We start from the raw sequence: 25,701 nt of genomic DNA, 5'->3' as shown, positions 1-25,701 counted from the left end.
AAAGTGTTTTTGTCTTTTTTTTTTTTTAAGTAGGCTCCATGCCCAGTGTGAAGCCCAATGGAGGGCTTGAGCTCACAACCCCGAGATCAAGACCTGAGCTGAAATGAAGAGTTGGTCACATAACAGACTGGGCCACCCAGGCACCCCTTGTGTGTTCTTTCCTCTGAAATGACTTTATATTTTAAACTCTTAAAACGGAGTTAAGTGATCTCCAAACATTTAAAAACCAGTTCTGAATGGCAGCGGGGATCATTTCTTAACTCTCCAATCACAGCTTCTTTATTCCTCACTAATTATTTTCCTCTAGAAATGTGTGCTGCCTTTCATTCTTTTGGGTCCATTTCTCCACCTTTCTCTTAATTTTAACCTATACTATTTAGGGATTTTTGGCTAACACCATGATAGGTTTTGTGTATATTTGTGTATATTAGATTACCCTGGAGGTCATCGTTTAGTTGTGGAAGTACTATATGTAAGGCCTAATAAAATATGTGCTGAACTGGATGGTCAGGGAAAACCAGTGCATACGTGTTTAAAGTGGGGTGATGAATGAGCATATGGGAATTGTGACGACAGATGTGAGGGTGACAAAGAGGAGACGCAAACCTTGAAGTAACATTCAAGGGAGATTCATCTGGAAGTGGAATGTATAGGTAAGAATGGAGAGGAAGAGTCAGGAAAGGCCAGGTGTGATGAGGTTGCAGTGCTACAGATAAGATGATTCCTGGAATAATGCTAGAGAGAGTAGGGAAGGGATGGGATTGGAAGACATTCTGAAGGAAAAAGAATTTCTTCATTGGACTGTTTAGGATAGATGGAGGGAGATACTTGAATTGCAAATAGGGACAATTTGATTTGTCCCATCTTTTGTGAAATATTGCAAGGTCACAATTAGGGGAAACCTAATTCAGACTCAGAAAACAAAACCGTGGCCAAAGAGATGAATTTTTTTTTTCATTTTTCTGATGTCTATGAAAGGTCAGCTATATTCTCAACGACTTCTGTTAAGAGCTTTCAGAAAGCAGGTCTATACTCAGAGTCAAAATTCAATCCGATTTAACCACCAAAGTTCTGGATTCAATTATCTAAATATAATCTAGTATTTATCTGTTGTTACCTAAAAATCAGTTTACCTATGTTCACTAGGGACAGCAAATAGAGGTACAAAAATGGGATAAGTAAGAAACCCATTCCCAGACATCTAGAGAGGGTTTGACGAAGGGTTGGAAAAAATCTATTGCAAATAGCTGAGAACTTTTCCTAAGTGAGATCTCAGCTGGGCCTTAAAGAATGGACATGATTTTGCAGATGAAAATGAGTAAAGAGATAATTTGGGGGGAAGGAGTAACGAGAAGTAAACGGTATAATGTGCCGGTTTGGAGGGGAGGAGTCTGGAAGTTAGGCTGAGAAAATAGGAGTTCGGAGCGCTAAGAATCTGGTAGAATAGGGCAGAGCAGTTTAGGGCTGGGGCCTCCACTGCTTTAAACTTAATTTTGAAATGTGTCAAATTTCAGGAAAATTGCCAGAGCCATGCAAAGAATACCCACGAACGCTTGACGCCGATTCACCAATCGTTAATGTTCCATAGCCGACATCCCTGTAGCCGCCATGCTTGGTAAACCCTCTCCCTCCTCGTCAGCGGCGGTGTGTTCCCTCCGCTTGGGCTGAAGCCCCACACCCCGCCTGGCTGGTGGTTATTTATACTTCAGGTCTCAGGACTCCTGAAGACTCCTTCACTCCGAGGACAGCTTCTCTCAGACCTGAAAAGGTCCAACCCGGTGCCCGAAGCCCTGCCCGAGCGGGCCGGTGTCTCCGGCTCCCACGCTGCCGGGAGCGGAAGGGGCGTGGCTCGGGAGCGGAAGTGGCCGGCAGCCGGCTGTGCGAGCGCGCGCTACGGCTGCTGTCCAGGAAGCCTTGGGGTGAGCATGCCGGTGGAAGGGAAGAACAAACGGAGGAAAAAGGGAGGTGCGGTGGAAGGGTGAGTGGCGTATGGCACGGAGGCCTGGGCGAAGGTGGGCGTTTGGGAGCTCGGGCGGGCGAAACGGTGGGGCGGGGCGGGCGCGGCGCGGCCTGGCTGAGCTTGTGGCGTCGGTGTCTAGGGACCACCCGGACGGCGGCATCGGTGAGAATCTGACAGGAGACTATGTGGTTGGACAAGTGTCCGGCAGCTTGTTCCAGGGCCGGCGGCCCTCCAGAGACCGCGCCGCTCGGCTGGCGACCCTCTTCAGCTCCTCGGAGCCTCCGCTGCAGCCCGTGTACGTGCCGGTGCCTAAAGTGAGTCTCCGCGTTCTCTCCCGAGCGGCCGTCTCCCTCGCGGGGCCTGGTTTCGAGGGCGGGGCAGATAGGTTAATGTGAAGTCACGTTTCATTGCTGGACATCCAGTGGGAAAGAAAACTTGCTGATTTAGACGGGCTCCTAAATGATTGAAAAAGATAGGGGTCAGGGGCGCCTGGGTGGCTCAGTGGTTAAAGCCGCTGCCTTCAGCTTAGGTCATGATCCCAGGTTCCTGGGATCGAGCCCCACATCGGGCTCTCTGCTTGGTGGGGAGCCTGCTTCTCTTCCTCTCTCTCTCTGCCTGCCTCTGCCTACTTGTGATCTCTGTCTGTCAAATAAATAAATACAATCTTTAAAAAAAAAAAAAAAAAAAGATAGGGGTCAAACGTAACTTCCAATTTTTGAAAGGAGAACACCGGAAAAAGGAAACGGGATGAGGAGGAAGAAAGTGCGTCTCAAATTCAGAGACCACTCTTGGAAGGACGTTCAAACAAAATGCAAGCGAAGAAGAAACTCTCTGACGCAGACAAAAGGGTGGCCAACAGGTTAGTAGAATCCTCTTAGTTGATGTTAAGTTAGATGGTAGAGGAATTAGGATTCTTGGACCTGCGATACTCATTTTTTCCTCATTTCATAGTTCTCATTTTTACCAAAAAAGCTGAAAAGCTTTACTATGGGAAATTTCATGTACATTCCAAAATTTAAAAAGGATGAGGAGGCCCTCATATATCCAGCGTCAACTGTTACTCACACTTGGCCAGTTTTGTTTCATCTTTACCCGGTTCACAGCTCCCGCACTAAGTGGAAGCAAATTTAAGATCTGTAATCTGAATCTGTAAATATTTCAGCGTGAAGAAGGTGAGTTTTGTTTTCTTAAACTTACTAAGTCAGAGATCAGATTTCTGCCATTAGCTTAAAAAAGTTTTTTTTACAGTTTATTTGGTCAAGATCCAAATAGCGAAATGAAACAAGATGAGATTGGGAGGGAGATAGACCGTAAGAGACTCTCAGCCTCAGGAAACAAACTGAGGGTTGTGAGGGGGAGGGAGGTAGGGAGAGGGTGGTTGGGTTAAGGACATTGGGGAGGGCATGTGCTACGGTGAGTGCTGTGAAGTGTGTAAACCCGATGACTCACAGACCTGTACCCCTGGAGCAAGTAATACATTATATGTTAATAAAAATAATTAAAAAAAAAAAGATCCAAATAGCAGTAATAGCACAGGTTCCCAGGTAACTTACCTCATGAAGCCACTCTCTTCAAACCCCTTATTTCTTGTTTCTCTCTCCCCAGGTGATGTTACCTAGTCAGAGAGCTATTAATTGCTACCAGTTACTAACGACTACTTTTTATGCACATCCTTTTTTTTTTTTTTTTTAGTATATGTGCTGCCGAAGCGAGCACTTTATGCACATCCTTAATTTCTTTCCCTTTCTCTTAGAGAAAGGTGTCTTCCTCTTTGTCCAAGATTAATTCAGTAACCTGTGATGTGTATACCACAGGCCTCTTCTGCCTTGTTAGGGATTGTGCCATCAAGTATATGCATTTTCTTCTTTTTCCTGTGTCTCTTCTCTGTCTGCCATACAAATGTGCTCAAGATTCTCATCCTAAAAGAGAAATCCAACAAAACCAAACCCTGTCTATAGTCATGCTTCCCCATTTGCTACCTGCAGTTCCCTTGGTCTTTCTATTCATAGTCAAGCTTCCAGAAATGTGATACTTGTGTTCTCTTCCTTTTCTGGATCTGTTTTATCTTCCATGAACTTGTAGTCCGATTGTTTGCTTGTTGTGTGTTTTTTTAAATTTATTTTTATTTTTTAATTTTTAAATAAATATATAATGTATTATCAGCCCCAGGGGTACAGGTCTGTGAATCGCCAGGTTTACACACTTCACAGCACTCACCATAGCACATACCCTCCCCAGTGTCCATAACCCCACCACCCTCTCCTTACCCCCTCCCCCCCGGTCACCCTCAGTTTGTTTTGTGACATTAAGAGTTTTTTATGGTTTGTCTCCCTCCCGATCCCATCTTGTTGTGTTTGTTTTTTTATGATCTGATCAAACTTCTGAAACAGTGCTCAGTGGAGCCATCCTGACCTAGTTGCCATATTTAATAGACAGTAAGCCTTTGTCTCATGAGTCCTCTCTTGCATTTCACACGGCTGCTTTTCTTTCTGCAGCTGTTAGATTTTTTGATAGCAGTCTCTTCTGATTCTTTTTTTTTTGTCCGTTCCTTCTCAGTGTTATTGTGGGTACCTTTTATTTTGACTGCCCTGTAAGTGTTTATTTTTCTCAGGATTCCATTTGGTCACCTGCTCTGGCTTTTTTTCTACCATTCATTCTGAGCAATCTCTTTTATTCCCATGGCTGCATCATTCTCACTTCTCTCCTGATCTGTTTGCCTGCTGCATTTGCACCTTCTACATACAGCTGATCTTTGAACAGTGGAATGGTTAGGGGCAGCGACCTCCACACAGTAAAAAATCCACATAGAACTCTGATTCCCCCAGAACTTAACTGCTAAGAGCCTACTGTTGACTAGAAGCCATAAACAGTTGTTAAACAAATATTTTATGTTGTATATAGTATATATTCTTACAATAAAATAAACTAGAGGGCACCAGGGTGGCTCAGTGGGTTAAGCCTCTGCCTTCCACTCAAGTCATGATCTCGGTCCTGGGATCGAGTCCCGCATTGGGCTCTCTGCTCAGCAGGGAGCCTGCTTCCTCCTCTCTCTGTCTCTGCCTGCCTCTCTGCCTACTTGTGATTTCTCTCTGTCAAATAAATGAATAAAATCTTTAAAAAAAATAAACTAGAGAGAAAGTGTTACAGAGAAAATCCTAAGGAAGAGAAAATACATTTATAGAATTGTACTGTATTTATTGGAAAAAAAGGCACTTGTAAGTGCAATTCAGACACAAATTGTTCAAGAGTCAGCTGCACCTCAAGTTCAGAATGCTTCATCAGACCTGTTCTCTCCACGAGTGGTACCACCAGCTTTTCAGTTGCCAAAGCCAGTGACTTAGGAATCATCTTATACTCTCTCTTCCCTACACATCTAGTCAGCTGCTAAGTCCTTATGATGCTTTTAATTTAAATCTCTTTGATCTTTCTCTCAATTTCCACCCTTCTTTCTCTAGTTGGTCTGCTATCTTCTCAGATACATTCAATGACAACTGTCCTTATTGATCTCCCTTATCCAGTGTAGCCCCCAGGGACACCTGGCTGGTTTGGTTGGAAGAGCATGTGACTATTGATCTCTGGGGTCGAGAGTTTGAGCCCCATGCTGGGTGTAGTGATTACTAAAAACAAACTTAAAAGAATGAAGGTCCTGGTCCTGTTCTCTGTTAGGAGAGACGCCCAGATCTCACTTATCCACATGCACCATCTTAGAATGTACTTTTGACAAGTAGTCCTTTAGCTTTTACAGAACTATTATAAGTAGGAAATCTGGTTTGACTAGGTTGTGAGTTGACCACATTGCTTTTTAGAAAGTATTTTGCAGCCCATATTAACCTTTATAGACCCTCTAGGAGTGCAGCAGTTCCCCTAGAGTTCTAGAGCCAAGAATGAAACTAGGCATTCATAGAGTGTAAACTAAATCTCCAAGAGCTTTAAATGAACCAACTTTTGTTGAAATGAAGTTTGGTTGCTCTGCTGTTACCTGGCAGTTTTAACATCTCTTTAAAATATTGAGCTTGATTTTTTTCTAATCTTGAGTTTTCTGAAGATACCAGTCACTTTTTGATAATGCTGCTTTTTAAATTTAAATATATTTATGAATCATACATTTATATTTGGGAAAGCCAGAAGTAGGTGGGAATTTCTTTCTTTCTTTCTTTTTTTTTTGGAAAGAGAGATCATGTGTGCTTGGAAGGGGGTGTAGGCAGAGGGAGAGGAAGAATCTTAAGCAGCCTCCTGCTCAGCACATAGCCTCACAACTCTAAGACCCTGAGATCATGACCTGAGCAGAAATCAAGAGTTGGACGCTTAACTGACTGAGCCACCCAAGCTCCCCAGGTGGGAAATATTTCTGATACTTGTGCTGTCAAATATTACACCTGACTTCATGACTCTTATTTCTTTTATTCTTTTCTTTTCTTTTTTTTTTTTTTTTTTTGCCTTGTGAAGGGAAAATGCTCTAGCAAGTGCTGATTTAGAAGAAGAAATTCATCAAAAACAGGGACAAAAAAGGAGTAATTCTCAATCTGATATTAAAGTAGCACATAAAAAAGTACTTGATGACGTAAATCACACAGTTGTAAATCAAAGGAAGAAAATTGAAATCAACCAAGAGGAGGAGAGATTAAAGAATGAGAGAACTGTGTTTGTTGGGAATTTGCCTGTCACATGTAACAAGAAGGTAAGTGTGTAACCTGCATGTTGTAAAGAATCAGAGACATTAATCAAACTTTGTTTACTCTTTCTTTATTGATACTCTTCCTTTATTGAATAAGTGCATAATTAATAATTACTAACATTTAACTTCATTAAAATAACTACATTAATCATTCTATAGATTGATTCCAGTATACACCCTCTCCTTTCCATTTTCATAGTCACTGCCCTGATTCAGTCTTTTGTAAATCTTACTTGATGTGTTGTGGTGGCCTTCTACCCCAGTTTTTTCTTTCTTCCAGCTGTCTCTTCTGTTACATGTAACTAGAATATAAATCTGAAATCGTGCCTAGTGCATAGGAAGAGGTTCAATGAATGTTATATAAATGAATGAATACATCCTAAGTTTCTTCCATTGTGTGGGGTTCACTAAACCCAAAATAAATCCCTTTACTTTTATAGTTTATATGTGGTAAAGATTGAAGGACAAAAGTGTTGTGTACCTTGTGTAACAAGAACTTGAGTTGTGTTTATATGAACATACATATGTATACACATGTGCATATATATAAATTTCAGAATTTTTTTGTCTTCCAACTGAATAGTCAGTTATTCCTGAAATATTCTTAAAATAAAACCTGGCAGTAAAAGATTGTCAGATAAGATAATTATCAGATTACTTAATCCTTTCTATAACACTTATTTGATGTTCTGAAAGTAAACTAAAGTATATGTATACTTTTTTGTTTTAGAAGCTGAAGTCATTTTTCAGAGAATATGGACAAATAGAATCTGTACGATTTCGTTCTCTGGTATGTGTTCTCCCCACCTTGAAGCTGCAAATCTTAAAATGTATTGCATTTAAGTCAGAATTATTAACATGTTGGTATTAGTGAGATGGAGAAACACAACCTTTTGAATCAATAGGTTCAAATCTAGCCTAAGAGAAAAGTGTTCTTAGTATATAGTATTGACACTTGGATTCTCTTCATGATTTAGTGAGTTCACATAGTGAAATGATACCGTTGTTGGAGGGTGGATATTTGACTTTTGTTTCCAGAACATTAACACATGTTGGGATGCCTGGGTGGCCTAGTCATTTAAGCGTCTGCCTTCGGCTTAGGTCATGATCCCAGAGTTCTAGGATTGAGTGCCACATTGGGCTCTTTGCTTAGTGGGGAGCCTGCTTCTCCCTCTGCCTACTGCCCGCCCTGCTTGTGTTCTCTCTGGCAAAGAAATAAATAAAATCTTTAAAAAAAATTAATACATGTCTAGCATTTCTAGAATCCTAGCCATTTGATACAGAAGTTTGCAAATAGTACTTACACTCTGAGCATAGGCAGCCAAAGTTTTATTTTTTTTAAAATATTTTATTTATTCATTTGAGAGAGAGAGGGCTTGCACACATCCAAGTGGGGAGGGGTTTAGTGAGAGTGGAGGAGAGAATTCCAAGTAGACTTCCTGCTGAGCATGGAGCCAGATGCAGGGCTTCCATCTCATGACCCTGAGGTCACGACCTGAGCCGAAGTCAAGAGTCAGACACTTAAATGACGGAGCCACTCAGGCACCCTGGTGGATGAAGTTAAAAAAGAAAAACAATGTACCAAGGGGCACCTGGGTGGCTCAGTCAGTTACGTGTCTGTCTTCAGCTCAGGTCATAATCTCCGGGACCTGGGACGGAGCCCCTATTAGGCTCCCTGCTCAGCAGGGAGTCTCCTCCCTTTCCCTCTACCTGTTCCTCCTACTTATGTTTGCATGCTGTTTCTCTTTCAAATAAATAAATTAAATTAAAAAAAAATAGGGGTGCCTGGGTGGCTCCGTTGGTAGAGTGTCTGCCTTTGTCTCAGGTCATGATCTCGAAGTACCTGGAATGATCCCCATATCGGGCTCCTTCTCAGCAGGGAGCCTCCTTCTCCCTCCCTTCCCAGCTGGTGCTATCTCTGTCTCTGTCTCTCTCTCTCTCTGAAATAAATAAATCTTAAATAAATAAAAAATAAATCAATTTAATGTTAAACCTTTATAGTAGATGATATCTGATTTCACCCACTGAGCACTCTGTAGACCAGTTCTAGCCATGCTCCTTGGAAGATGAAATAGCGTCATTCTTTTTTTTTCTCATTGTATTTTTTAAATGTAATTATTGCATGTGCATAATTAATGCATAATGCAATTAAATGTAAATAATGCAAATATAAGAAATGTTTATTCCTTGTTTTAACTGTTCTTTCTCATGTGTTTTTCTAAAATGGGATTTCTGAGCCTTGATACTATGGATGTTTTGTGCCAGATAGTTCTCTGCTGTTGGAGGCTGCCCTGTGCGTTAGAGGATGTTTAGCAGCATCTCTGGCCTCTACCCACTAGGTGCCGGTAGCACCCTCCCCATCCCCGCTGTAACCACGGAAGGTTTCTGCCTTCATTGCCAAATGTTCCTAGAGGGCAAAACTGCCCACTTCTCTAAAAGTAGACATTTCCCAGGGCGCCTAGGTGGTGCAGTGGGTTAATTGCAGGATTCTCTGGCTTTCACCTCACTCAGCGCAGAGTCTGCTTAAGACTCCCTGTCCTTCTCCCTCTGCCCCCGCCCCACCAACCTCCTGCATACTTGGCCCCTGTGTGCGAGCTCTCACTCTCTAAATAAATCCTAAAAGTAGACATTTCCCTAGGTTTTGGCACGGTCTTCTTAATTTCTGTCATGGTGTTTGTTTCTCACTCACTTTTTCTTTTCTTAATTTTTTTAAATTTTTTATTTATTTATTTGACAGAGAGAGAGATCACAAGTAGGCAGAGAGGCAGGCAGAGAGAGAGGAGGAAGCAGGCTCCCTGCAGAGCAGAGAGCCCGATGTGAGGCTCGATCCCAGGACCCTGAGATCATGACCTGAGCCGAAGGCAGCGGCTTAATCCACTGAGCCACCCAGGTGCCCCTCTTTTTTTTTTTTTTTTTTTTTAAGATTTTATTTATTTATTTGACAGAGATCACAAGTAGGCAGAGGGAGGAGGAAGTAGGCTCCCTGCTGAGCAAAGAGCCTGATGTGGGGCTCGATCCCAGGACCCTGAGATCATGACCTGAGCCAAAGGCAAAGGCTTTAACCCACTGAGCCACCTAGGCGCCCCTCTCACTCACTCTTTCATATATATTTTGTGTGCCCTTCAGAGTCCCGTTTCCCCATATCAGAACGTCCCCTGATGTATCCACTTGGCTGTCTCCGGCACCCCAGTTCAGCACGTCTCCACTCACCGCCACCTCTCCCTGGCCCCATCTGCGTGCTGATGTTTTAGATGAGTTAGTGCCACCCAGGCTGTGAGCCTCTTCGGTGCCTTGCACTCTTCTTTGGCCCACCAGCCCATTGCCTGTATCCCTGCCTATGTTTTGGCTGTGGTTTTTTTCCCCAAAAGGAGTCCTTCCTTCCTTTCTGCATTATTTCACCAAAGTTCTCATTACCTCTTGTCAGAATAGTTGCAGAGGCATGTTATGGTTCCTACCTTCAGTCTACCTCTCTTCAACATACCCACTGTCAACTTACTTTTCCTAAAATTTTAGGAAAATTAATTTTCATAAAAATTCTTCTTAAAGGAACTCATGATCATTACACATAACACCACACCACACGTGTGCATGCACACGTGCAAACACGGACACACACGGACACACACCCACACACACACACCCACACACACACACCCACCCCCCCTTGGTGGCCTGGCATTACCTGGTATTACCTTTGAGCAGCCTGGCCAGATTCTTCCCTGTGTCTGGATTCGCATCTGTGTATTGACCCTGCTGTGCGCTGGCCAGCACCCTGTACTTCAGCACAGTCCTTCGGATACTGTTCATAATTGCTCCGTTGTTTGTGCGCCCCATCGGACTGAAAGTCGTGGGTGCAAATACCCTGTTTGTCTTGCTCATCCTTAGGTCACCAGTACCTGTGTGTTGTGCACATCAGACATATGTGGAGTTGCGTAAAACCCTTAGATTTTTCTTTTTTTTTTTTTTTTTTAAGATTTTATTTATTTATTTGACAGAGCTAGATCACAAATAGAGAGACAGGCAGAGAGAGAGAAGGAAGCAGGCTCCCGCTGAGCAAAGAGCCCGACGTGGGACTCGATCTCAGGACCCTGAGATCATGACCTGAGCCGAAGGCAGCGGCTTAACCCACTGAGCCACCCAGGCGCCCCTCTTAGATTTTTCTTGCTGTGAGTGAAATCTGTCCTGGTTCTGAGCCTGACACTCGTCATAGCCTGGTCCCGAGGCTCTGGGTGCCTCCACATGTGACTCTCCTGCAGCCCTGGGGCTTCCCTCAGTGCTGATCATGCACTTGGGTTTTCTCACTCCTGTCCTTTTGCTCAGTTCCTTTGTTGGGAATCCTTCTTGAAGTCTCATTTTGCCTAGTAAGGTACTGTCTGTGTTTATGGAGGCAGTTAATGTCAGGGACGCCTGGGCGGCACAGTCTGTTAAACGTCCAAGTTTTTTTGTTGTTTTTTTTTTTTTTAAAGATTTTTTTATTTATTTGACAGAGAGAGATCACAAGTAGGCAGAGAGGCAGGCAGAGAGAGAGAGAGGAGAAAGCAGGCTCCCTGCCTAGCAGACAGCCCATGTGGGACTCGATCCCAGGACCCCGAGATCATGACCTGAGCCGAAGGCAGAGGCTTAACCCATTAAGCCACCCAGGCGCCCCAAACGTCCAAGTTTTGATTGTGGCTCAGGTCATGATCTCAGGGTCTTGTGGTTGAGCCCTGAGTTGGGCTCAGCGTGAAGTCCACCTGGGATTCTCTCTCCCTTTCCCTTGGCTCCTCCCCACTTGCTCCTGTGTACGTGCATATGCGCTGTCTCTCTCTCTCTTAAATAATGAATCTTTAAAAAAAATAATTAAAGGGGCACCTGAGGGGCTTAGTCAGTTGAGTGACTTTCATTGACTCAAGTCATGATCCCAGGGTCTTGGGATTGAGCCCTGCATTGGGCCCCTTGCTTAGAGCGGAGTCTGCTTCACCTTCTCCCTCCCTCCCCACTTGTGCTCTCTCTCTCTCACTTTTGTATCTCAAATAAATAAAATCTTTTTTAAAAATTTAAAAATTATAAATAAAATGTCATTTATTCAAATTTTTCCTGATATTCAAGTTTATACCATCAAGTGGTATTTTTTCCCCTCTGAATTTTCTTCTACCTATTGCTTTATGTTACAGTTACTCTTCTGTATCTTCAGCAACAGGATCTAGATGTTTGCGGGCCTCTAGAAGGCACCCAGTAAATGTGTTTTGAAGATTGTCATTCACCTGTTGATTATTCACTTGGGCATGTCACGTACTGTTAAACTGTCCATAGCAGTTTGAACAGGACAAACTGAGAATTTCTTAATTTTGCTGCATATCGGATGACTAAGAAAGATTTCTAGAGGAGATTTATAGTTACTGCCCTAAATTAAATTGACATTCATATTGTGAACTTGAAGGGTCCGTATCTTTTCACCTTTTCTTCTCAGTACCCAGCTGTGTTGGCACATCACTGACAGAGTTGTTGACTTGAATTTCCATCTCTTCCATAAAGTTGTCCAGAGAAAAACCCTGGTCAGGTTTTTCCTTCACTCTTAAGTGGTACTAAAGGAATACTGTGTATGACTAAAGATAAGTGAGCTTGAATGTAAGGGGGGTTCCCCCTATTTGCCCAATTAAAGATACCATGTTGTTGGTGGTGTTTTTTTGTTTGTTTTGTTTTGCTTTGCCAGTTGGCATATGGCATATATCAACTCTTAGCATATGGATGAAATAGTATGTCTTTACGTTATTTACCAATTTAGTTCAATATATTTAAAATCCTGTAGAATTTATAATAAAATGTTAATTTAGAAATGTTGCCTTTTTCCAACTTTTTTTATAAATGTTTTCCTTGTATTTTTCATATGCATTTTCAACCTCAGTGCTCCCTCATGACCAGAGACCCCTTGAATCATCTGACACAGTTGGAGGGCACATTATGTTTACGTCCATCTAGATGGAGAGTTAATGCCTGTGAAATCTGAATGTGGTCCTATATCATTGGAAGATTTTGTCTTCAGCCACCAGGTCCCGTTCATAGAACGTTAGGACAGGATGCAGTATTTCCCTCGAATGTTTTTTTTTTTTTAAAGATTTATTTATTTGACAGATAGAGATTACAAGTAGGCAGAGAGGCAGGCAGAGAGAGAGAGAGAGAGAAGCAGGCTCCCAGCTAAGCAGAGAGCCCGATGCGGGGCTCGATCCCAGGACCCTGGGATCATGACCGGAGCTGAAGGCAGAGGCTTTAACCCACTGAGCCACCCAGGCACCCCTCTCTCGAATGTTTTTAATCACATCACATCACATCAGAATAAGATATTTAGAATTCAATGAATTAAAATATAATTAATTTGAAGTAATATTTCAAGTAATGAATTTTCCTTAATACTTTTTTTTTTTCTTTTAAAAGATTCCAGCAGAGGGAACTTTGTCCAAAAAGTTGGCAGCAATAAAGTAAGTTTATAATTACAAAAAGGGAGTAGTTTTAAACTCTCTTAAATTTTGGTTAAAAGTTGAGATCATTTTTTCATGGATTTTTATATTTGGGAAATACATTGTACTAGACCATTTTCTTATGTTTGTAATAGCATATAAACTTTTCAGATATTTGTCTTTTAGCCTTAACAGAAATGATAGAGTCACAGAAAGTATTATAAAACAACTTATTAGAAAAATGTGCCATGAAAAATTTCAAGGACATTTAATCGAGCATAGTGTTTGGAAGAGAGTAAGAAAGTTTTGTGCCTAGCTATTCCAGTGTAAATCATAAATACTGTGTTTTGTCAGTTCTAAGGCACACATTTTCCCATATCTTAACATTTTGAAGCAGGATGCATCTGAAAATCAGGAATGCCCCATAGTTGCTGTTGACTGGTCAGGTTTTTCCAGAGAGAATTCATGTTTGCATCCGTCAGTCACCTAGGGGTACTGCCAACCCAAAACCACTTCAAGCTCTCTGAGGGTTTGGGGACCATGCTGGTAGTGTGGCTTGTGGTTCATATTCTCAGGGGATTTTCCCCTACCCTCCTATCTACCTGATGCCAAGGATGAGACATTCAAGTTTCCTTACTACTCCTTTATTTCTCATTAATCTTAAAAATTGAAATACCATTGACTTATAACATGTAAGTTCAAAGTATTCAACCTTTCTCATTTGCCTTCAGTTCTGTGCAGGGTTTCCTCTTAATCTCTAATGTTGGTAGGTTTTTTTTTCCTAAGGACATGAGATAGATTTTACAAGCAGAGTTGTATATATTAGATATAGATATATTAATAAGTATACAGATTACATCTATAGATATAGTTGTATTAAATAATAGACTTTCATGGCACCTGGGTGGCTCAGTCAGTTAAGGGTCCGACTCTTGATTTCAGGGTTGTGAGTACAAGTGCTGCGTTGGATTCTATGCTGGGCATGGAGCCTACTTTGAAAAACAAACAAAAACCATATGTAGTGAAAAGTTTTTCTCCTAGACCTTTTCCCTATCAGCCAATTTCCTGCCTCGGGCAGCTGTTATTTTTACTTTTTTATACAACCTCCTAGAGACGTTTTAGGCATTTACAAGTTGATACACATATATGTTCTTCCCCACACACATAACTTTTGACACAGTGGTATTCAGTATGTGTACTCCACATTTCCTTTTCTCCACTTACTATAAACTGAAGATCATTTTATCAGTGTAAAAATTGCTTCCCTATTTTTCAGAGCATCTCTGTTATTCTGTAAGGTATATGATAACTTGTGTCAACAAACTCTCCTCTCGTGGGCATTGAGGTGTTTTTTTCAGTCTTGTGGCCATTACAGATAATGCTTGAGTGAATAACCTTGTTTGCATGTGGTTTTGTACATGTGAGAATTATCTGTAGGATAAACTTCTAGTAGTGGAATTGTTTGGTCAAAAGGATATTTGCATTTGTCATTTTGACTGCCATCTCAGAGATGGTAACCTTTGTGTATTTCTGTACCTTTACAAATGTATGTTTTTGAGCTTTTCAATGATAGTTAAAAAATACTTGTAATTTGCATTTCTCTTATCAGCAGGCATCTTTTCATATATTCAGGAGTCTTTCGTGCGTCCTTTTATCTGAATTATTACGATCATTTGCCCATTTTTTTGGTTGTTGAATTGTTTCTCACTGATCTGTGGGATGTTGAGGAAATTAGCCTTTAGTGATTTCAGTTAACAAATATTTTTTCCTTATTTTCAGTTGCTCTTTTGCTTGGAGGATTTTTGCCATGTAAAACGTACTTTGCTTTTTTATATAGTCAATTCTTTTAGCTGTGTTTCTACTTCATTAAGATGTAACTTAATCGTCAATAAACTGCATGTTTGAAATCTACAGTTCTGTGGGTTAAGCATATGTATGTGCTCATGAAGTGACTGCCACGCCCAAATACTGACTACTTCATCACTCTGCGTATCATCACCCCCACCCATCCCCAAGCAGCCACTGACCCCCTCCCTGTCTCTGTTGTTAGTTTGCATTTTCTCGAATTTTATGTAAATGGTCTCATGATGCAGGAGGTACTCTTACCTCCTTCTTTTGCTCAGCGTCATGGTTTGGAGATTCGCTCCTACTGTTGGATGTTCAGTGGCTCGTTCTTTTTTTTTCTTTCTTTCTTTTTTTAATTGCCCAGTAGTATTCCATGGTGTGGCTGTGCCAAAATGTGTTCATCCACTGACCAGTTTGGTGAATATTCAGGTTATTTCCGGGTTGGGACTGTCACGAATAAAGGTTCTAACAACAGTGGTGTACAAATTATTTTTCTTCCTAAAGTATCTGGAGGTGTGGGATTGCCGGGTCTTGTGGTAGGTATCTGTCGATTTTCTCAGAAGCTGCCAGATTAATTTCCAAAGTGGTCGCATCGTTTTACACTCTACCAGCTGTGTGAGAACTCCAGTTGCTTCATATCCTCACACTTGTTGTCAGTCATTGTTGACTTGTTGTCGGTCATTGAATTTTAGCCATTCAGAAGGTTTGTCATGTGGTTTCAATTTCTGTTTTGCTGATGACTAAAGATATTGAGTGTCTTTTCTTGGGCTTATTGGCTGTTTGTATCTAGTCTTTGGAGAAGTGTCAGTTCAAAAATTTTGCCCATTTTCTGGCAGCTTATCTTTTTAATTTTTTTAATTTTAATTTTTTTTTAGAGAGTGGGGAGGGGTAGAGGGAGAGGGAGACAGAATCTTAAGCAGGCTCCATGTGTGGAGCCCAGTGCGGGGCTCAGTCTCACAACCATGAGATCATGACCTGATCGGAAATCAAGACGCTTAACCGACTGAACCACCCAGGTACCCTGACTTGTGTAGAGCTCTTTATTGTGGATGTAAGACCTTTTTCTGATGTGTATATGTTTTGGATATTTTGTCCCAGCCTGTGGTTAACTTATTTAAGGGTGTCTTTTGAAGAGCAAAAGTTTTAAATTTTACTGAAGATCCAATGTAGAGAGTGCTGTTTTCGGGTGGTCTGGTTGGGGCTAGTGGGGTTCTCTGTTGTCCTGGTTCAGCCTCAAATGCAGGCAGACCCTGTCTGTGTATCTGTGCACACCCAGCTGGCCTTCCCTCCTGTGGCAGCCGCACTGCCTTGTACCTTTGGTGGGTCTTGTGCTGGAGAACATTTCCCACTCTTTGCCCTGCGGTAGGGCCACAAGGGTATTCCCTGTGCTCTGGGGGTAACAGAGTTTGCTGCCTCTGCCCCAGCAGCTTCACCCTCTCCACAGGGAGAATCGAGATGGGGCTTTGTGCCCTTCCCACGTGAGCCTTGGCTCTTCTCTTCTGCAGCCCACACCCCCATGGTTGTTTTTGGGCTCTCGCCTACCCTCAGTCATTCCTGGGGACACCGGCAGAGGTCAGTGGAGCAGAGACTGCTAGTGGGCGTGCATCCCTGTGTTGGCAGCATCCAAGAGATTCATTTCAGGCCCAGCCCCACACTAGGCTTTAGCAATTTATTAAACCCTGAAATCAGTCCATTTGGCTTGTCTGGCACCTGTCCGGTGAGCTAGAGCTGCCTCCTGTCTCCTCTGATGGGCCTGTCTTTGCTTAGCTTTCAGGCTGCTAGGTTTCCCTTTGTCTTCAGCTCCGATGACTTCAACAAAAGCCACAGCATTGTAGGATGTCTGGCTTCTTACTGTTAGGGTGGGAATGATGCTATTTCTGGCTTTCTACCTTCTAAGTAGAAGTAGAACTCTAAATGTCATTCGTGTTTTTAAATCATCAGCCTTGACACAAAACATGTTCTTGCCACATAGAAAGGAGCAGCATTGCATTCTTGGCCCTCTTCATTCCCTGTGCCAAGAGAGGCTCTTTTATCACGAAGTAACAGTACAATTAAGAGTTTTAAAGTCACTTTCCATTTAGGTTGTCTTGGGGTTTGTCCTAGTCTGTGGAGGCTGCGATGACAAAATGGCACAGACTGGATGGCTTTACAGACAAGAAATTTCCTCCTCCCAGTTTCAGAGGCTGGGAAGTCAGAGAATTGGATGCCAGCATGCTTGCATTCTGGTGAGGGTCAGCTTCCTGACTCGTAGCCAGTGCCTTCTCACTGTGCCCTCACATTTTGTGCTGTAAGATAAAAAAGGGGCTAAGAGCTCTATGGGGTCTTTTTTTTAAGAGCCCTTGTCCTGTTCATGAGAACTCCACCCTCATGACCTCAGCAACGCCTTGGGCGTCACCTTCTATTACCATCATACTGGGCATGAAATAGATTTTAACATTGCAAATTTGGGGAGGATGCAAACATTACAACACTAGGATTGCTCTAGGACATGCTGATTAGGATGTTACCGGTGTTGCAGGACGGGAGGAAGAGCTCTCTGAGTCAGCCAGATTTGTTTTAAGTCCTAGGCTGGCCACTCCTTGCCTTGTGATCATGGCACTGCTCTGACTCTCAGCTTCCTTATCCATAATATCAGAAAAGTAACACCCATGTCAGAGCTGTGAGATTAAATGAAATACATAAAATGTCTAACGTGGTTCCTGGTATTAAGCATTCAATAAACCGTAGCTGGTTTTATCAATATAAAACTCTCAGTGTAGCATATTATTACAGAATGCCAGGAGAAATGCCCTGACGTTTCCCAGTACCTTTTTTGACAGTACTCATTTGTTTATTAGCATTTTTGCTACTTCAAAGACATTAGGTTCATGGCTTCAGAGAGAATCAGTGATCATTACTAGGCCCTTTTTGCTGATTGTTCACATCTAAATTACGTGACCGTTCTGCAAACCTAGTGAGTTAGTGGGTGTAGGCACGGAGCAACTATAGCTGCTGTCATTACAAAAGAGTGAAAACCAGTCACAGCGTGCTTCCCGCTGAAAGAACAGAGCACTACCAGTGCGGACAAAGGGGTCCAGTCTGAGTCCCATCAAACCTCTGGATCTCGCTGTCTGTTTGCCAGGAAATAGGGAGGACAGAGGTACACATTGAACTATACTGTGACCTTGCACTCAACAAAATCCAGGCTGGAAAATTAAATAAGTTGAACAGTAAGGTAGAGAAAAGGAGAACCCCACAGGGGTGCCTAGGTGGCCCAGTTGGTTGAGTGTATGACTCTTGCTTTTGGCTCGGGTCGTGATCTCTGGGCCCTGGGATTGAGCCTCACATTGAGCTTCCCACTCAGTGGGGAGTCTGTCTCCCTCTGCCCCTCCCCCTGCTCCTCTCGCTCATTCTCTCTCAAATAAAAAAATAAAATGAAGTGGGGCACCTGGGTGGCTCAGTGGTTAAGCCTCTGCCTTCAGCTCAGGTCATGGTCTCAGGGTCCTGGGATCGAGCCCCGAATCGGGCTCTCTGCTCAGCAGGGAGCCTGCTTCCCCCTCTCTCTCTGCCTTCCTCTCTGCCTACTTGTGATCTCTTTCTCTGTCAAATAAATAAATAAAATCTTTAAAAAATAAATAAATAAAATAAAATAAAATAAAGGAATACATACTTGAATGGTAAAACCATGTAGCCACACCAGGAAATGGTTTCTGTAAGAGTGCGGGTGGTAATTACCATTGAAGGAGGGGAGGCACAGACAGATGCTTTGGGGTGGGCAATGGCCGCAAGGATATTAATCTTTAATATTTCTCTAAGCTGTACACGTTTGTGTAGTTTCCATTTTGCCATAAAAAGGACAGATCAAGTTAGCTGTCACATCTGCTTACATGTGTGTTAGGTACAGAGCTGCATCTAAGATTCTCATTCCTAGCTTTGTAGCATGGCACGGGCGCCTGCTCACTCACAGTGATCGATGACGAATAAGGCACAGGTGACATGTATAAAGTGTGTTATTTTTTGAGTTGTTACCAAAGATTTATTAAAAGAGATATAACTTCCCCTGGAATTCTTGTCGTATGTGTTGACTGAGAGTGAGTAGGAAACAAGCCGTATTGTTTTAGTGACTTTGAGATTAACAGATTTTATATTGTCTTTTTTTGTTGTGCAGACGTAAAATTCATCCTGATCAGAAAAATATTAATGCTTATGTAGTGTTTAAGGACGAGAGCGCTGCTACAAAAGCACTGAAAAGGTAATTTCACTTCTTTGAGATTTAAGCAGAATGATTGTGTTTGAGTATGTCTGAGTACACGTGCTTTATTCTTTGGTTTGACTTGTGAATGTTACAGTTCATAGTTGTGCTTGTTTTTTTGTTGTTGTTGTGCTTGTTTTTAACGGCCATCTTCCCCCTTCATCCTTGTAATGCAGAAATGGCGCCCTAATCGCAGATGGATTTCGGATTAGAGTTGACCTTGCATCCGAGACTTCATCTGTAAGTGGTACTGGAGTTGTTTAAAGAACTTCACTAGAGTCTCAGAGGGAGAAATGCTTTCTTCTGAGCTTTTGCTAAGAGAGGAGTGGAATCAGCGGTGAGTGTGAGGGAAGCCAAGAAGGAAACACTTTTGCCCTGTGTGGTCACAGCATTGGGGCCCAGAGTGGCACAGGGACCTCAGTCAACATCTTCTGAGAGCATGGTTCTCCCCGCCCCCCTACCCCGAGATCAAGTAATCAGAGAGATTACTTGCAGAGAGAATCCCTTGCAGAAAGCCTGCAAGGGATTGGAGACCATCAGGGCCAGCACCTTATTTCATGTACTGAGATCAAGAAAGTTCAGCTGCTCCTTAAACTGTTTCTGAGTCTCTGCCTGGTGTCAGGCGTGTAGGGCTGATGCATATATATAGTCTCAGTCCTTTAGAAGCTCACGGTTAGAGGTGAAGACAAACAGATGCGCTGTTTTATGATAAATACACAAGATGCTTTGTCAGCTTTGGAAGGTGCCAGCAGGAAGGGACAAAGGAAGGCTTCAGGAGAACAGGGGCTCTGTCAGACTTGAAACATGAGTCAGTGTTACCACAGGCCCAAGAAATTTTAAACAGTAGATGTGGTGGGGGCCGAAACTTAATTTGCTTCAGGAATGGCAAGAGCTTGATACAGTTACTAGCAGGTAGAGTGTGAGAAGCAGGCAGTAAGAGTTGCTACTGGAGAAATAGGAGGGGCCAGATCATGAGGACTGTGGTCTGCCATGCTGAGGAGTCTGGATTTTGGCCAGGAGCAGGCCCATAGTTTTAAATGTAGGAGATTTGCAATTTACAAAGGTCTCTCACAGTGAATGAAGGCTGTGTTATAAGAGCTCAGCACAGAGTCAGAGTTGGGTGTTAGTGACCTAGCTGACAAATGACCAAGGCCTGGTAGACCCCTCTGGCTTTGATCCTTGACCTGTTCTGAGGGCCAGATCCATCTGCCGCCTGTGTTATTTATTTGTTTGACAGAGGGAGAGAGACACAGCGAGAGAGGGAACACAAGCAGGGGGAGTGAGAGAGGGAGAAGCAGGCTTCCTGCTGAGCAGGGATCCCGATGCTGATGTTGATGCTGATGCTGGGCTTGATCCCAGGATCTTGGGATCATGACCTAAGCTAAAGGCAGAGCCCTTAACAACTGAGCCACCCGGGCGCCCCAGACTGTGTTATTTAAATAAAGTCTTATTAGCACACAACCATACCCATCAGGTTATGTGTTAATGTGTTGTGACAGGCAGGGGGAGAGTTACAGCAGAGACCACATGGCTGGCAAAGCCTAACATACTTGCTGTCTGGCCCAGCAAGGAGAGAGCTGGCCAGTCTAGCACATACCTTCGTGAGCACTGCCACGTGTGAACTGAAAGCTCCTTCCTCCGATGCTCGCTCACTTTTGGGCAGGAAGATGGAAGAAACAATTAAATGGGACTGGTGTGTGGTTAAATCAGGAGATGGAGACCAGTCAGATAGGTGGGGTGAGGGCAAGAGTGAATTTTAGGATGACTTCCATTTTCTGCGCCAGTGATTTTTATCAACCCTCTTTATGTTTCAGAGAGACAAGAGATCAGTGTTTGTGGGGAATCTCCCATACAGTAAGTTTGTTTAAACCAATAAAATTACCCATTTATCATTAAAATAACAGAGTAGACTTAATGTTTTAAGACTAACTTGAAAAAGCATAGAATGTTAACTTGACTGATTTTCGTGGGGCTTGCTCTATTAACTATATTATATTAACTTGCTATATTATTTAGCATCTCCAGCTTTTTCTAAGGCGATCCTGTCCTTACTTGTACTTTGGTTGAATTTGTTTTTAGAAATTGAAGAATCTGCGGTTGAGGAACACTTTTTGGATTGTGGGAGTATTGTGGCAGTAAGGATTGTGAGAGACCGAGTTACTGGAGTCGGCAGAGGGTTCGGCTATGTGCTCTTTGAGGTATGGAAGACTAGTGCATTGTCACTGTCCTCTGAAATGTGCTGGACAGGCTGTCACTGCTCTTTCATCACTCAGACGTAACGGTCACCATCACCTTCAGATTCCATCTTCAGAAACCTAAACTCATACCTGCCATAACAGAGAATTGTTCCTGTAGTTGCACCCCCCCAAAAGCCTTACTAGTTCCCTTTTTCTCCATAGTAATGTTATTAAATAATGTTTTCGCTATTGGACATTAAGGTATTAAATCTCTAAATTTCCTTCCAAGAATTGACAGTTCATACAGGTAGAAGGAAATTTTAGTGTTTATACACAATTGGTTATATTTAGCTATTACCCAATGTTTCATGCCTATTATTATTAGAATATACATACTACCTGATGGCACTTAAGTTTTTCTTCCCTCCACAAGCACACATTAATACGTTTCCTTTCAGGTTTTGTGTCTTATATATATAGTTGAACTTGTATCTGTGAACATATAGCACATTTTGCAACCTGCTTTGTGTTGTTTTCTATCATGTAAGTACGTTCCATAGAGTGATGTAAAATAATTTATATTGTCTTTTCCCTGATGTTGGAAATTTGCAGCGTTCTCCCTTTTCCCTGTAATAATGAAATTGGAGTGGTTGGTTTTTTTTCTTCAAATATTTGCTGGCAGATTTTGATTACTTCTTTAGGGTAGATTCCCAACAGGCTGTTACCGACAAAGTCAAGATGATCAGGGAGCAGAAGGCAAGTGGCAGACAAAGCACAGACAACTTGCAAACCCGCCCCCTACCTCAGCTGGCTCCCAGGTGGCGGCCGCACAGGGTGTGTCAGAGGTTCCAGGTGTCAAAGCTACCAGAGGTGTCCCTCAAAGGAAAATCACTATTGATCACTATCCTGCCTTATCATGAAGGCAGGCCTGTCGCAAAATGTGACCAGATGCATCCTAGGCCTGGTGTATGGACAGAGTTTGCCTTGCTGTGAAGGCCATGAAGAACCCGCCGTTTTTGACCCATGGAAAACACTAGAAAACCAATTTTACAAAGGGAAATTATCCAATTTTATGATTTAAGTAGTTAGTAGAGGACAGTGACAAAACAGGAAAGACTGACTTCGATCATGATCTAAGTGACATTCCAACACACATAGTCTTTACAGCCAGCTTCTCTAGGAAACCTCCCCAGTTGGGTTTTATTTCAGTTGGGTACTGGTTTCTGATGGCTCCTGGTGGAGGTCTCCTGACCAGAAGCTGTCAGACCAGAGATGTGGACGGGATCAGTTTAGACCAATGAGGAGGAAACCTCACACCGGTCTTGGTGTGATTGGCAGCCGTGCTAGTCACTGAGGTGCCTGTCCCTTGCCCAAGACAGACAACTTTGTACGAGGACAGTAATAAAGAGAAGGCATCAGGTTTCTGGCCAAGGTACTAAATTCTAGGCAAAAGGTGGGCTTTCTCCTCCCGGTAAAGTAGCCACAAGCTAAAGGATTGCAGCCTAAGCAGTCAGCATGGAAGTGTTCCAGTAAGACTGTACTCCTTTAAAACCCCTGAAATGAGAGTAAAGGAAGAGAAGAGAAAGCACTCACCAAGTTTGCTCTGAAGGTAGGAGGCCAGATGAAAAGCCTGAGCCCCATAGTTTTTGGAATTTTGGTGTTGGGGTGCAGTGCTGATGGCCAAGAAAGAATTCGAGATGTCTTTGGCCAGAAAGGTGATTATATGAAAGCAAGGGACAGGAATGCTGAAAGGGCTGCATTTTAAGTGTGAGAGGTAGCTGATTAAATAGTTGGGAGTTAGGGGTGGAAAGGACAAAGGGAGGTGTCCAAAAGGACTTTATTATGGTAAAGAAGACTCCCAGGATCCTGTGGGCCTGGCAGTTATCACGCTAAGGAATCCCCCCCCCCCCCCCACCAGTGAGGTATTAACTTACTGTAGTTGAGAGTTCCCGGGAGGAATGTTATCTTCTGCCTGTCTCAAGTATTTGTCAGTAGGCTGCAGGTTCAAACAAATTTGATTTTATTTACATTCCCTTCTGCCTCTGTTTCCCACATCACTGTGGAGGGGAGGGTGAAGTTAGGGCTCCAGGAAACTGAGTCCATGGGTCTCTGGAATTTAGGCTGTTGATAAGAATGCTTTCTCTTTGTGAATGACTAAGACATATATAAACCGATGGACACTCATATCCTGTGATCTCAGTTAACCATTTATATTCCCCTTCCCTTAGTTTTTATTCTTTTTTTTTATTATGTTCAGTTAGCCAGCATATGGTATATCATTAGTTTTTGATATAGTGTTCAACGATTCATTATTTGTATGTAACACCCAGTGCTCATCACAACACGTGCCCTCCCTTAATACCCACTGACCTGTTACCCCATTCCCCATCCCCCCAGCCTCCGTAACCCTCACTTTGTTTCTCAGAGCCCAGAGGCTCTCATGGTTTGTTTCCCTCCCTGATTTCTTCCCATTCCGTTTTCCCTCCCTTTGCCTGTAGTCCTCCGCGCTATTCCTTATGTTCCACGTGTGAGTGAAATATGATAATTGTCCTTCCCAGCTTGACTTATTTCACTCAGCTTAACCCCCTTCAGTTCTGTCCATGTTGATGCAAATCATGGATATTCATCCTTTCTGATATCTGTGTAATATTCCATTGTGTGTATGAACTACATCTTCCTTATCCATTCATCTGTTGAAGGGCATCTTGGTTCCTTCCACAGTTTGGCTATTGTGGACATTGCTGCTCTGAACATTGGGGTGCATGTGTCCCTTTTTTTCACTACATCTGTATCTTTGGGGTAAATACCCAGTAGTGCAATTACTGGATCATAGGGTAGCTCTATTTTTAACCTCTTGTGGAACTTCCATACTGTTTTCCAGAGTGGCTGTACCAGCTTGTATTCCTACCAACAGTGTTAGAGGGTTCCCCTTTCTCCACATCCTTGCCAACATTTGTTGTTTCCTATCTTGTTAATTTTTGCCATTCTAACTGGTGTGAGGTGGTATCTCATTATGCTTTTGATTTGTATTTCCCTGATGACTAGTGATGTTGAGTACTTTTTCATGTGTCTGTTAGCCATTTGTCTTCTTTGGAGAAGTGTCTGTTCATGTCTTCTATCCATTTCTTGACTGGATTATTTGGGTTTTGGGTGTTGAGTTTGAGAAGTTCTTTATGGATCTTGGATACCAGCCCTTTATCTGAGATGTCATTTGCAAATATCTTCTCCCATTCCGTGGGTTGCATTCCCTTCATTTAAGGGCAACCAAGAACGCCTGAGGAATCTCACAGTCGTCCTGCTGGGGGTACTGGGTGTCGGGTTGCTAGGTGTCGGCTTGTGCTTTGCCCTCAGCTTGCCTTCTGCTCCCTCATCAAAGAGATGCGGCCATGTTTAGTACTCTTCCTGTGTTTTATTACCAGAGAGCTTTTGACAGAGGTGGTCACAGCCTTTTGTTTCTGTCTTGACTGTGTTGGAGTAACTTTACTGTCTCTCTGCTGTCTACTCTTACTTGATAAGGTGGTGAAGTCCTTAACAAAAATTTCATGAATATTTAGGACTGTTAGCATTTAGTGGTTTTATGTTAAAATAAAAGTGTAATAGAATTTGGGATCTAAACGGAGGGCTGTAAGGCATCTAGTTGAACATCTCAAGAGACTGTTCCCTTCTCTCAAGTCAGCTAACACAGTGGGGCTTCTGCAGAAAGAGCCTGTGGGTGGGTGGGGGGAGGGTTCAGTGGTTTAAAAGATTGCATGTAACCAAGGTCATTGGCCAAAACTCCCCTTTTACAATGAGAAAGATGAAGCCTGTCAGGTTGTGACAAGGCAGCTGAGTGCTTCCTGGGGGAAGACTCGTGAGGATCATGATGAAAACAGCACTTCAAGCACAGTTGGTATAATCCATGGGATCAGCTCTCATGGAGATGGAGATAGAAGTCTATGGGCAAGCTGGAAAATTGTTCTAATCCATTCAGGTCACAATTTTAGTAGTTCCTTTGCAGAGGAATTTCTGGTGGAAATTAATATATTAATTTTTATTGCAGAATACAGATGCTGTTCATCTTGCTCTGAAATTAAATAATTCTGAACTGATGGGAAGAAAACTCAGAGTCATGCGCTCTGTTAATAAAGAAAAATTAAAATCAAATTCAAATCCCGGCTTGAAGAATGTCAGTAAACCTAATAAGCAGGGACTTAATTTTGCTTCAAAAAATGTCGGACCTTCTAAAACTTTGTTTATTGGAGAAAAAGCTGTTCTTGTTAAGAAGAAAAAGAAAGGACAAAAGAAAAGTGGACAAGCTAAGAAACAGAAAAAACAGAAGTAACCACCTGAAGATTATTTTGTTCCCACTGAGCACTGGTAATAAATGTGTGGTAAACCCA

General features: G+C 42.6%; 1 protein-coding gene across 4 annotated transcripts; it reads left to right on the top strand.

Annotated features, from left to right (window-relative positions):
* The first annotated feature begins 1,865 nt into the window (after nucleotides 1–1,865).
* RBM34 (RNA binding motif protein 34) lies at nucleotides 1,866–25,701 on the top strand. Of its 4 annotated transcripts, none has more exons than XM_046026564.1 (11): nucleotides 1,872–1,978; nucleotides 2,100–2,274; nucleotides 2,683–2,819; nucleotides 6,407–6,638; nucleotides 7,366–7,425; nucleotides 13,047–13,090; nucleotides 19,062–19,145; nucleotides 19,322–19,385; nucleotides 20,960–20,999; nucleotides 21,225–21,343; nucleotides 25,362–25,701. In XM_046026564.1, exons 1-11 carry the CDS (start codon nucleotides 1,926–1,928, stop codon nucleotides 25,641–25,643), a joined length of 1,290 nt encoding a protein of 429 aa, XP_045882520.1. In that variant the 5' UTR covers nucleotides 1,872–1,925; the 3' UTR covers nucleotides 25,644–25,701. The 4 variants fall into 4 exon arrangements, with proteins under 4 accessions (XP_045882522.1, XP_045882520.1, XP_045882521.1 ...); XM_046026565.1 differs by having other exon boundaries at nucleotides 1,898–2,012; XM_046026566.1 differs by lacking the exon at nucleotides 2,683–2,819 and having other exon boundaries at nucleotides 1,866–1,978.

Source organism: Meles meles, chromosome 13 (genome assembly GCF_922984935.1).
Source record: "Meles meles chromosome 13, mMelMel3.1 paternal haplotype, whole genome shotgun sequence".
Classification (NCBI taxonomy): domain Eukaryota; kingdom Metazoa; phylum Chordata; class Mammalia; order Carnivora; family Mustelidae; genus Meles; species Meles meles.
This window is presented reverse-complemented; position numbering and strand designations above follow the sequence as displayed.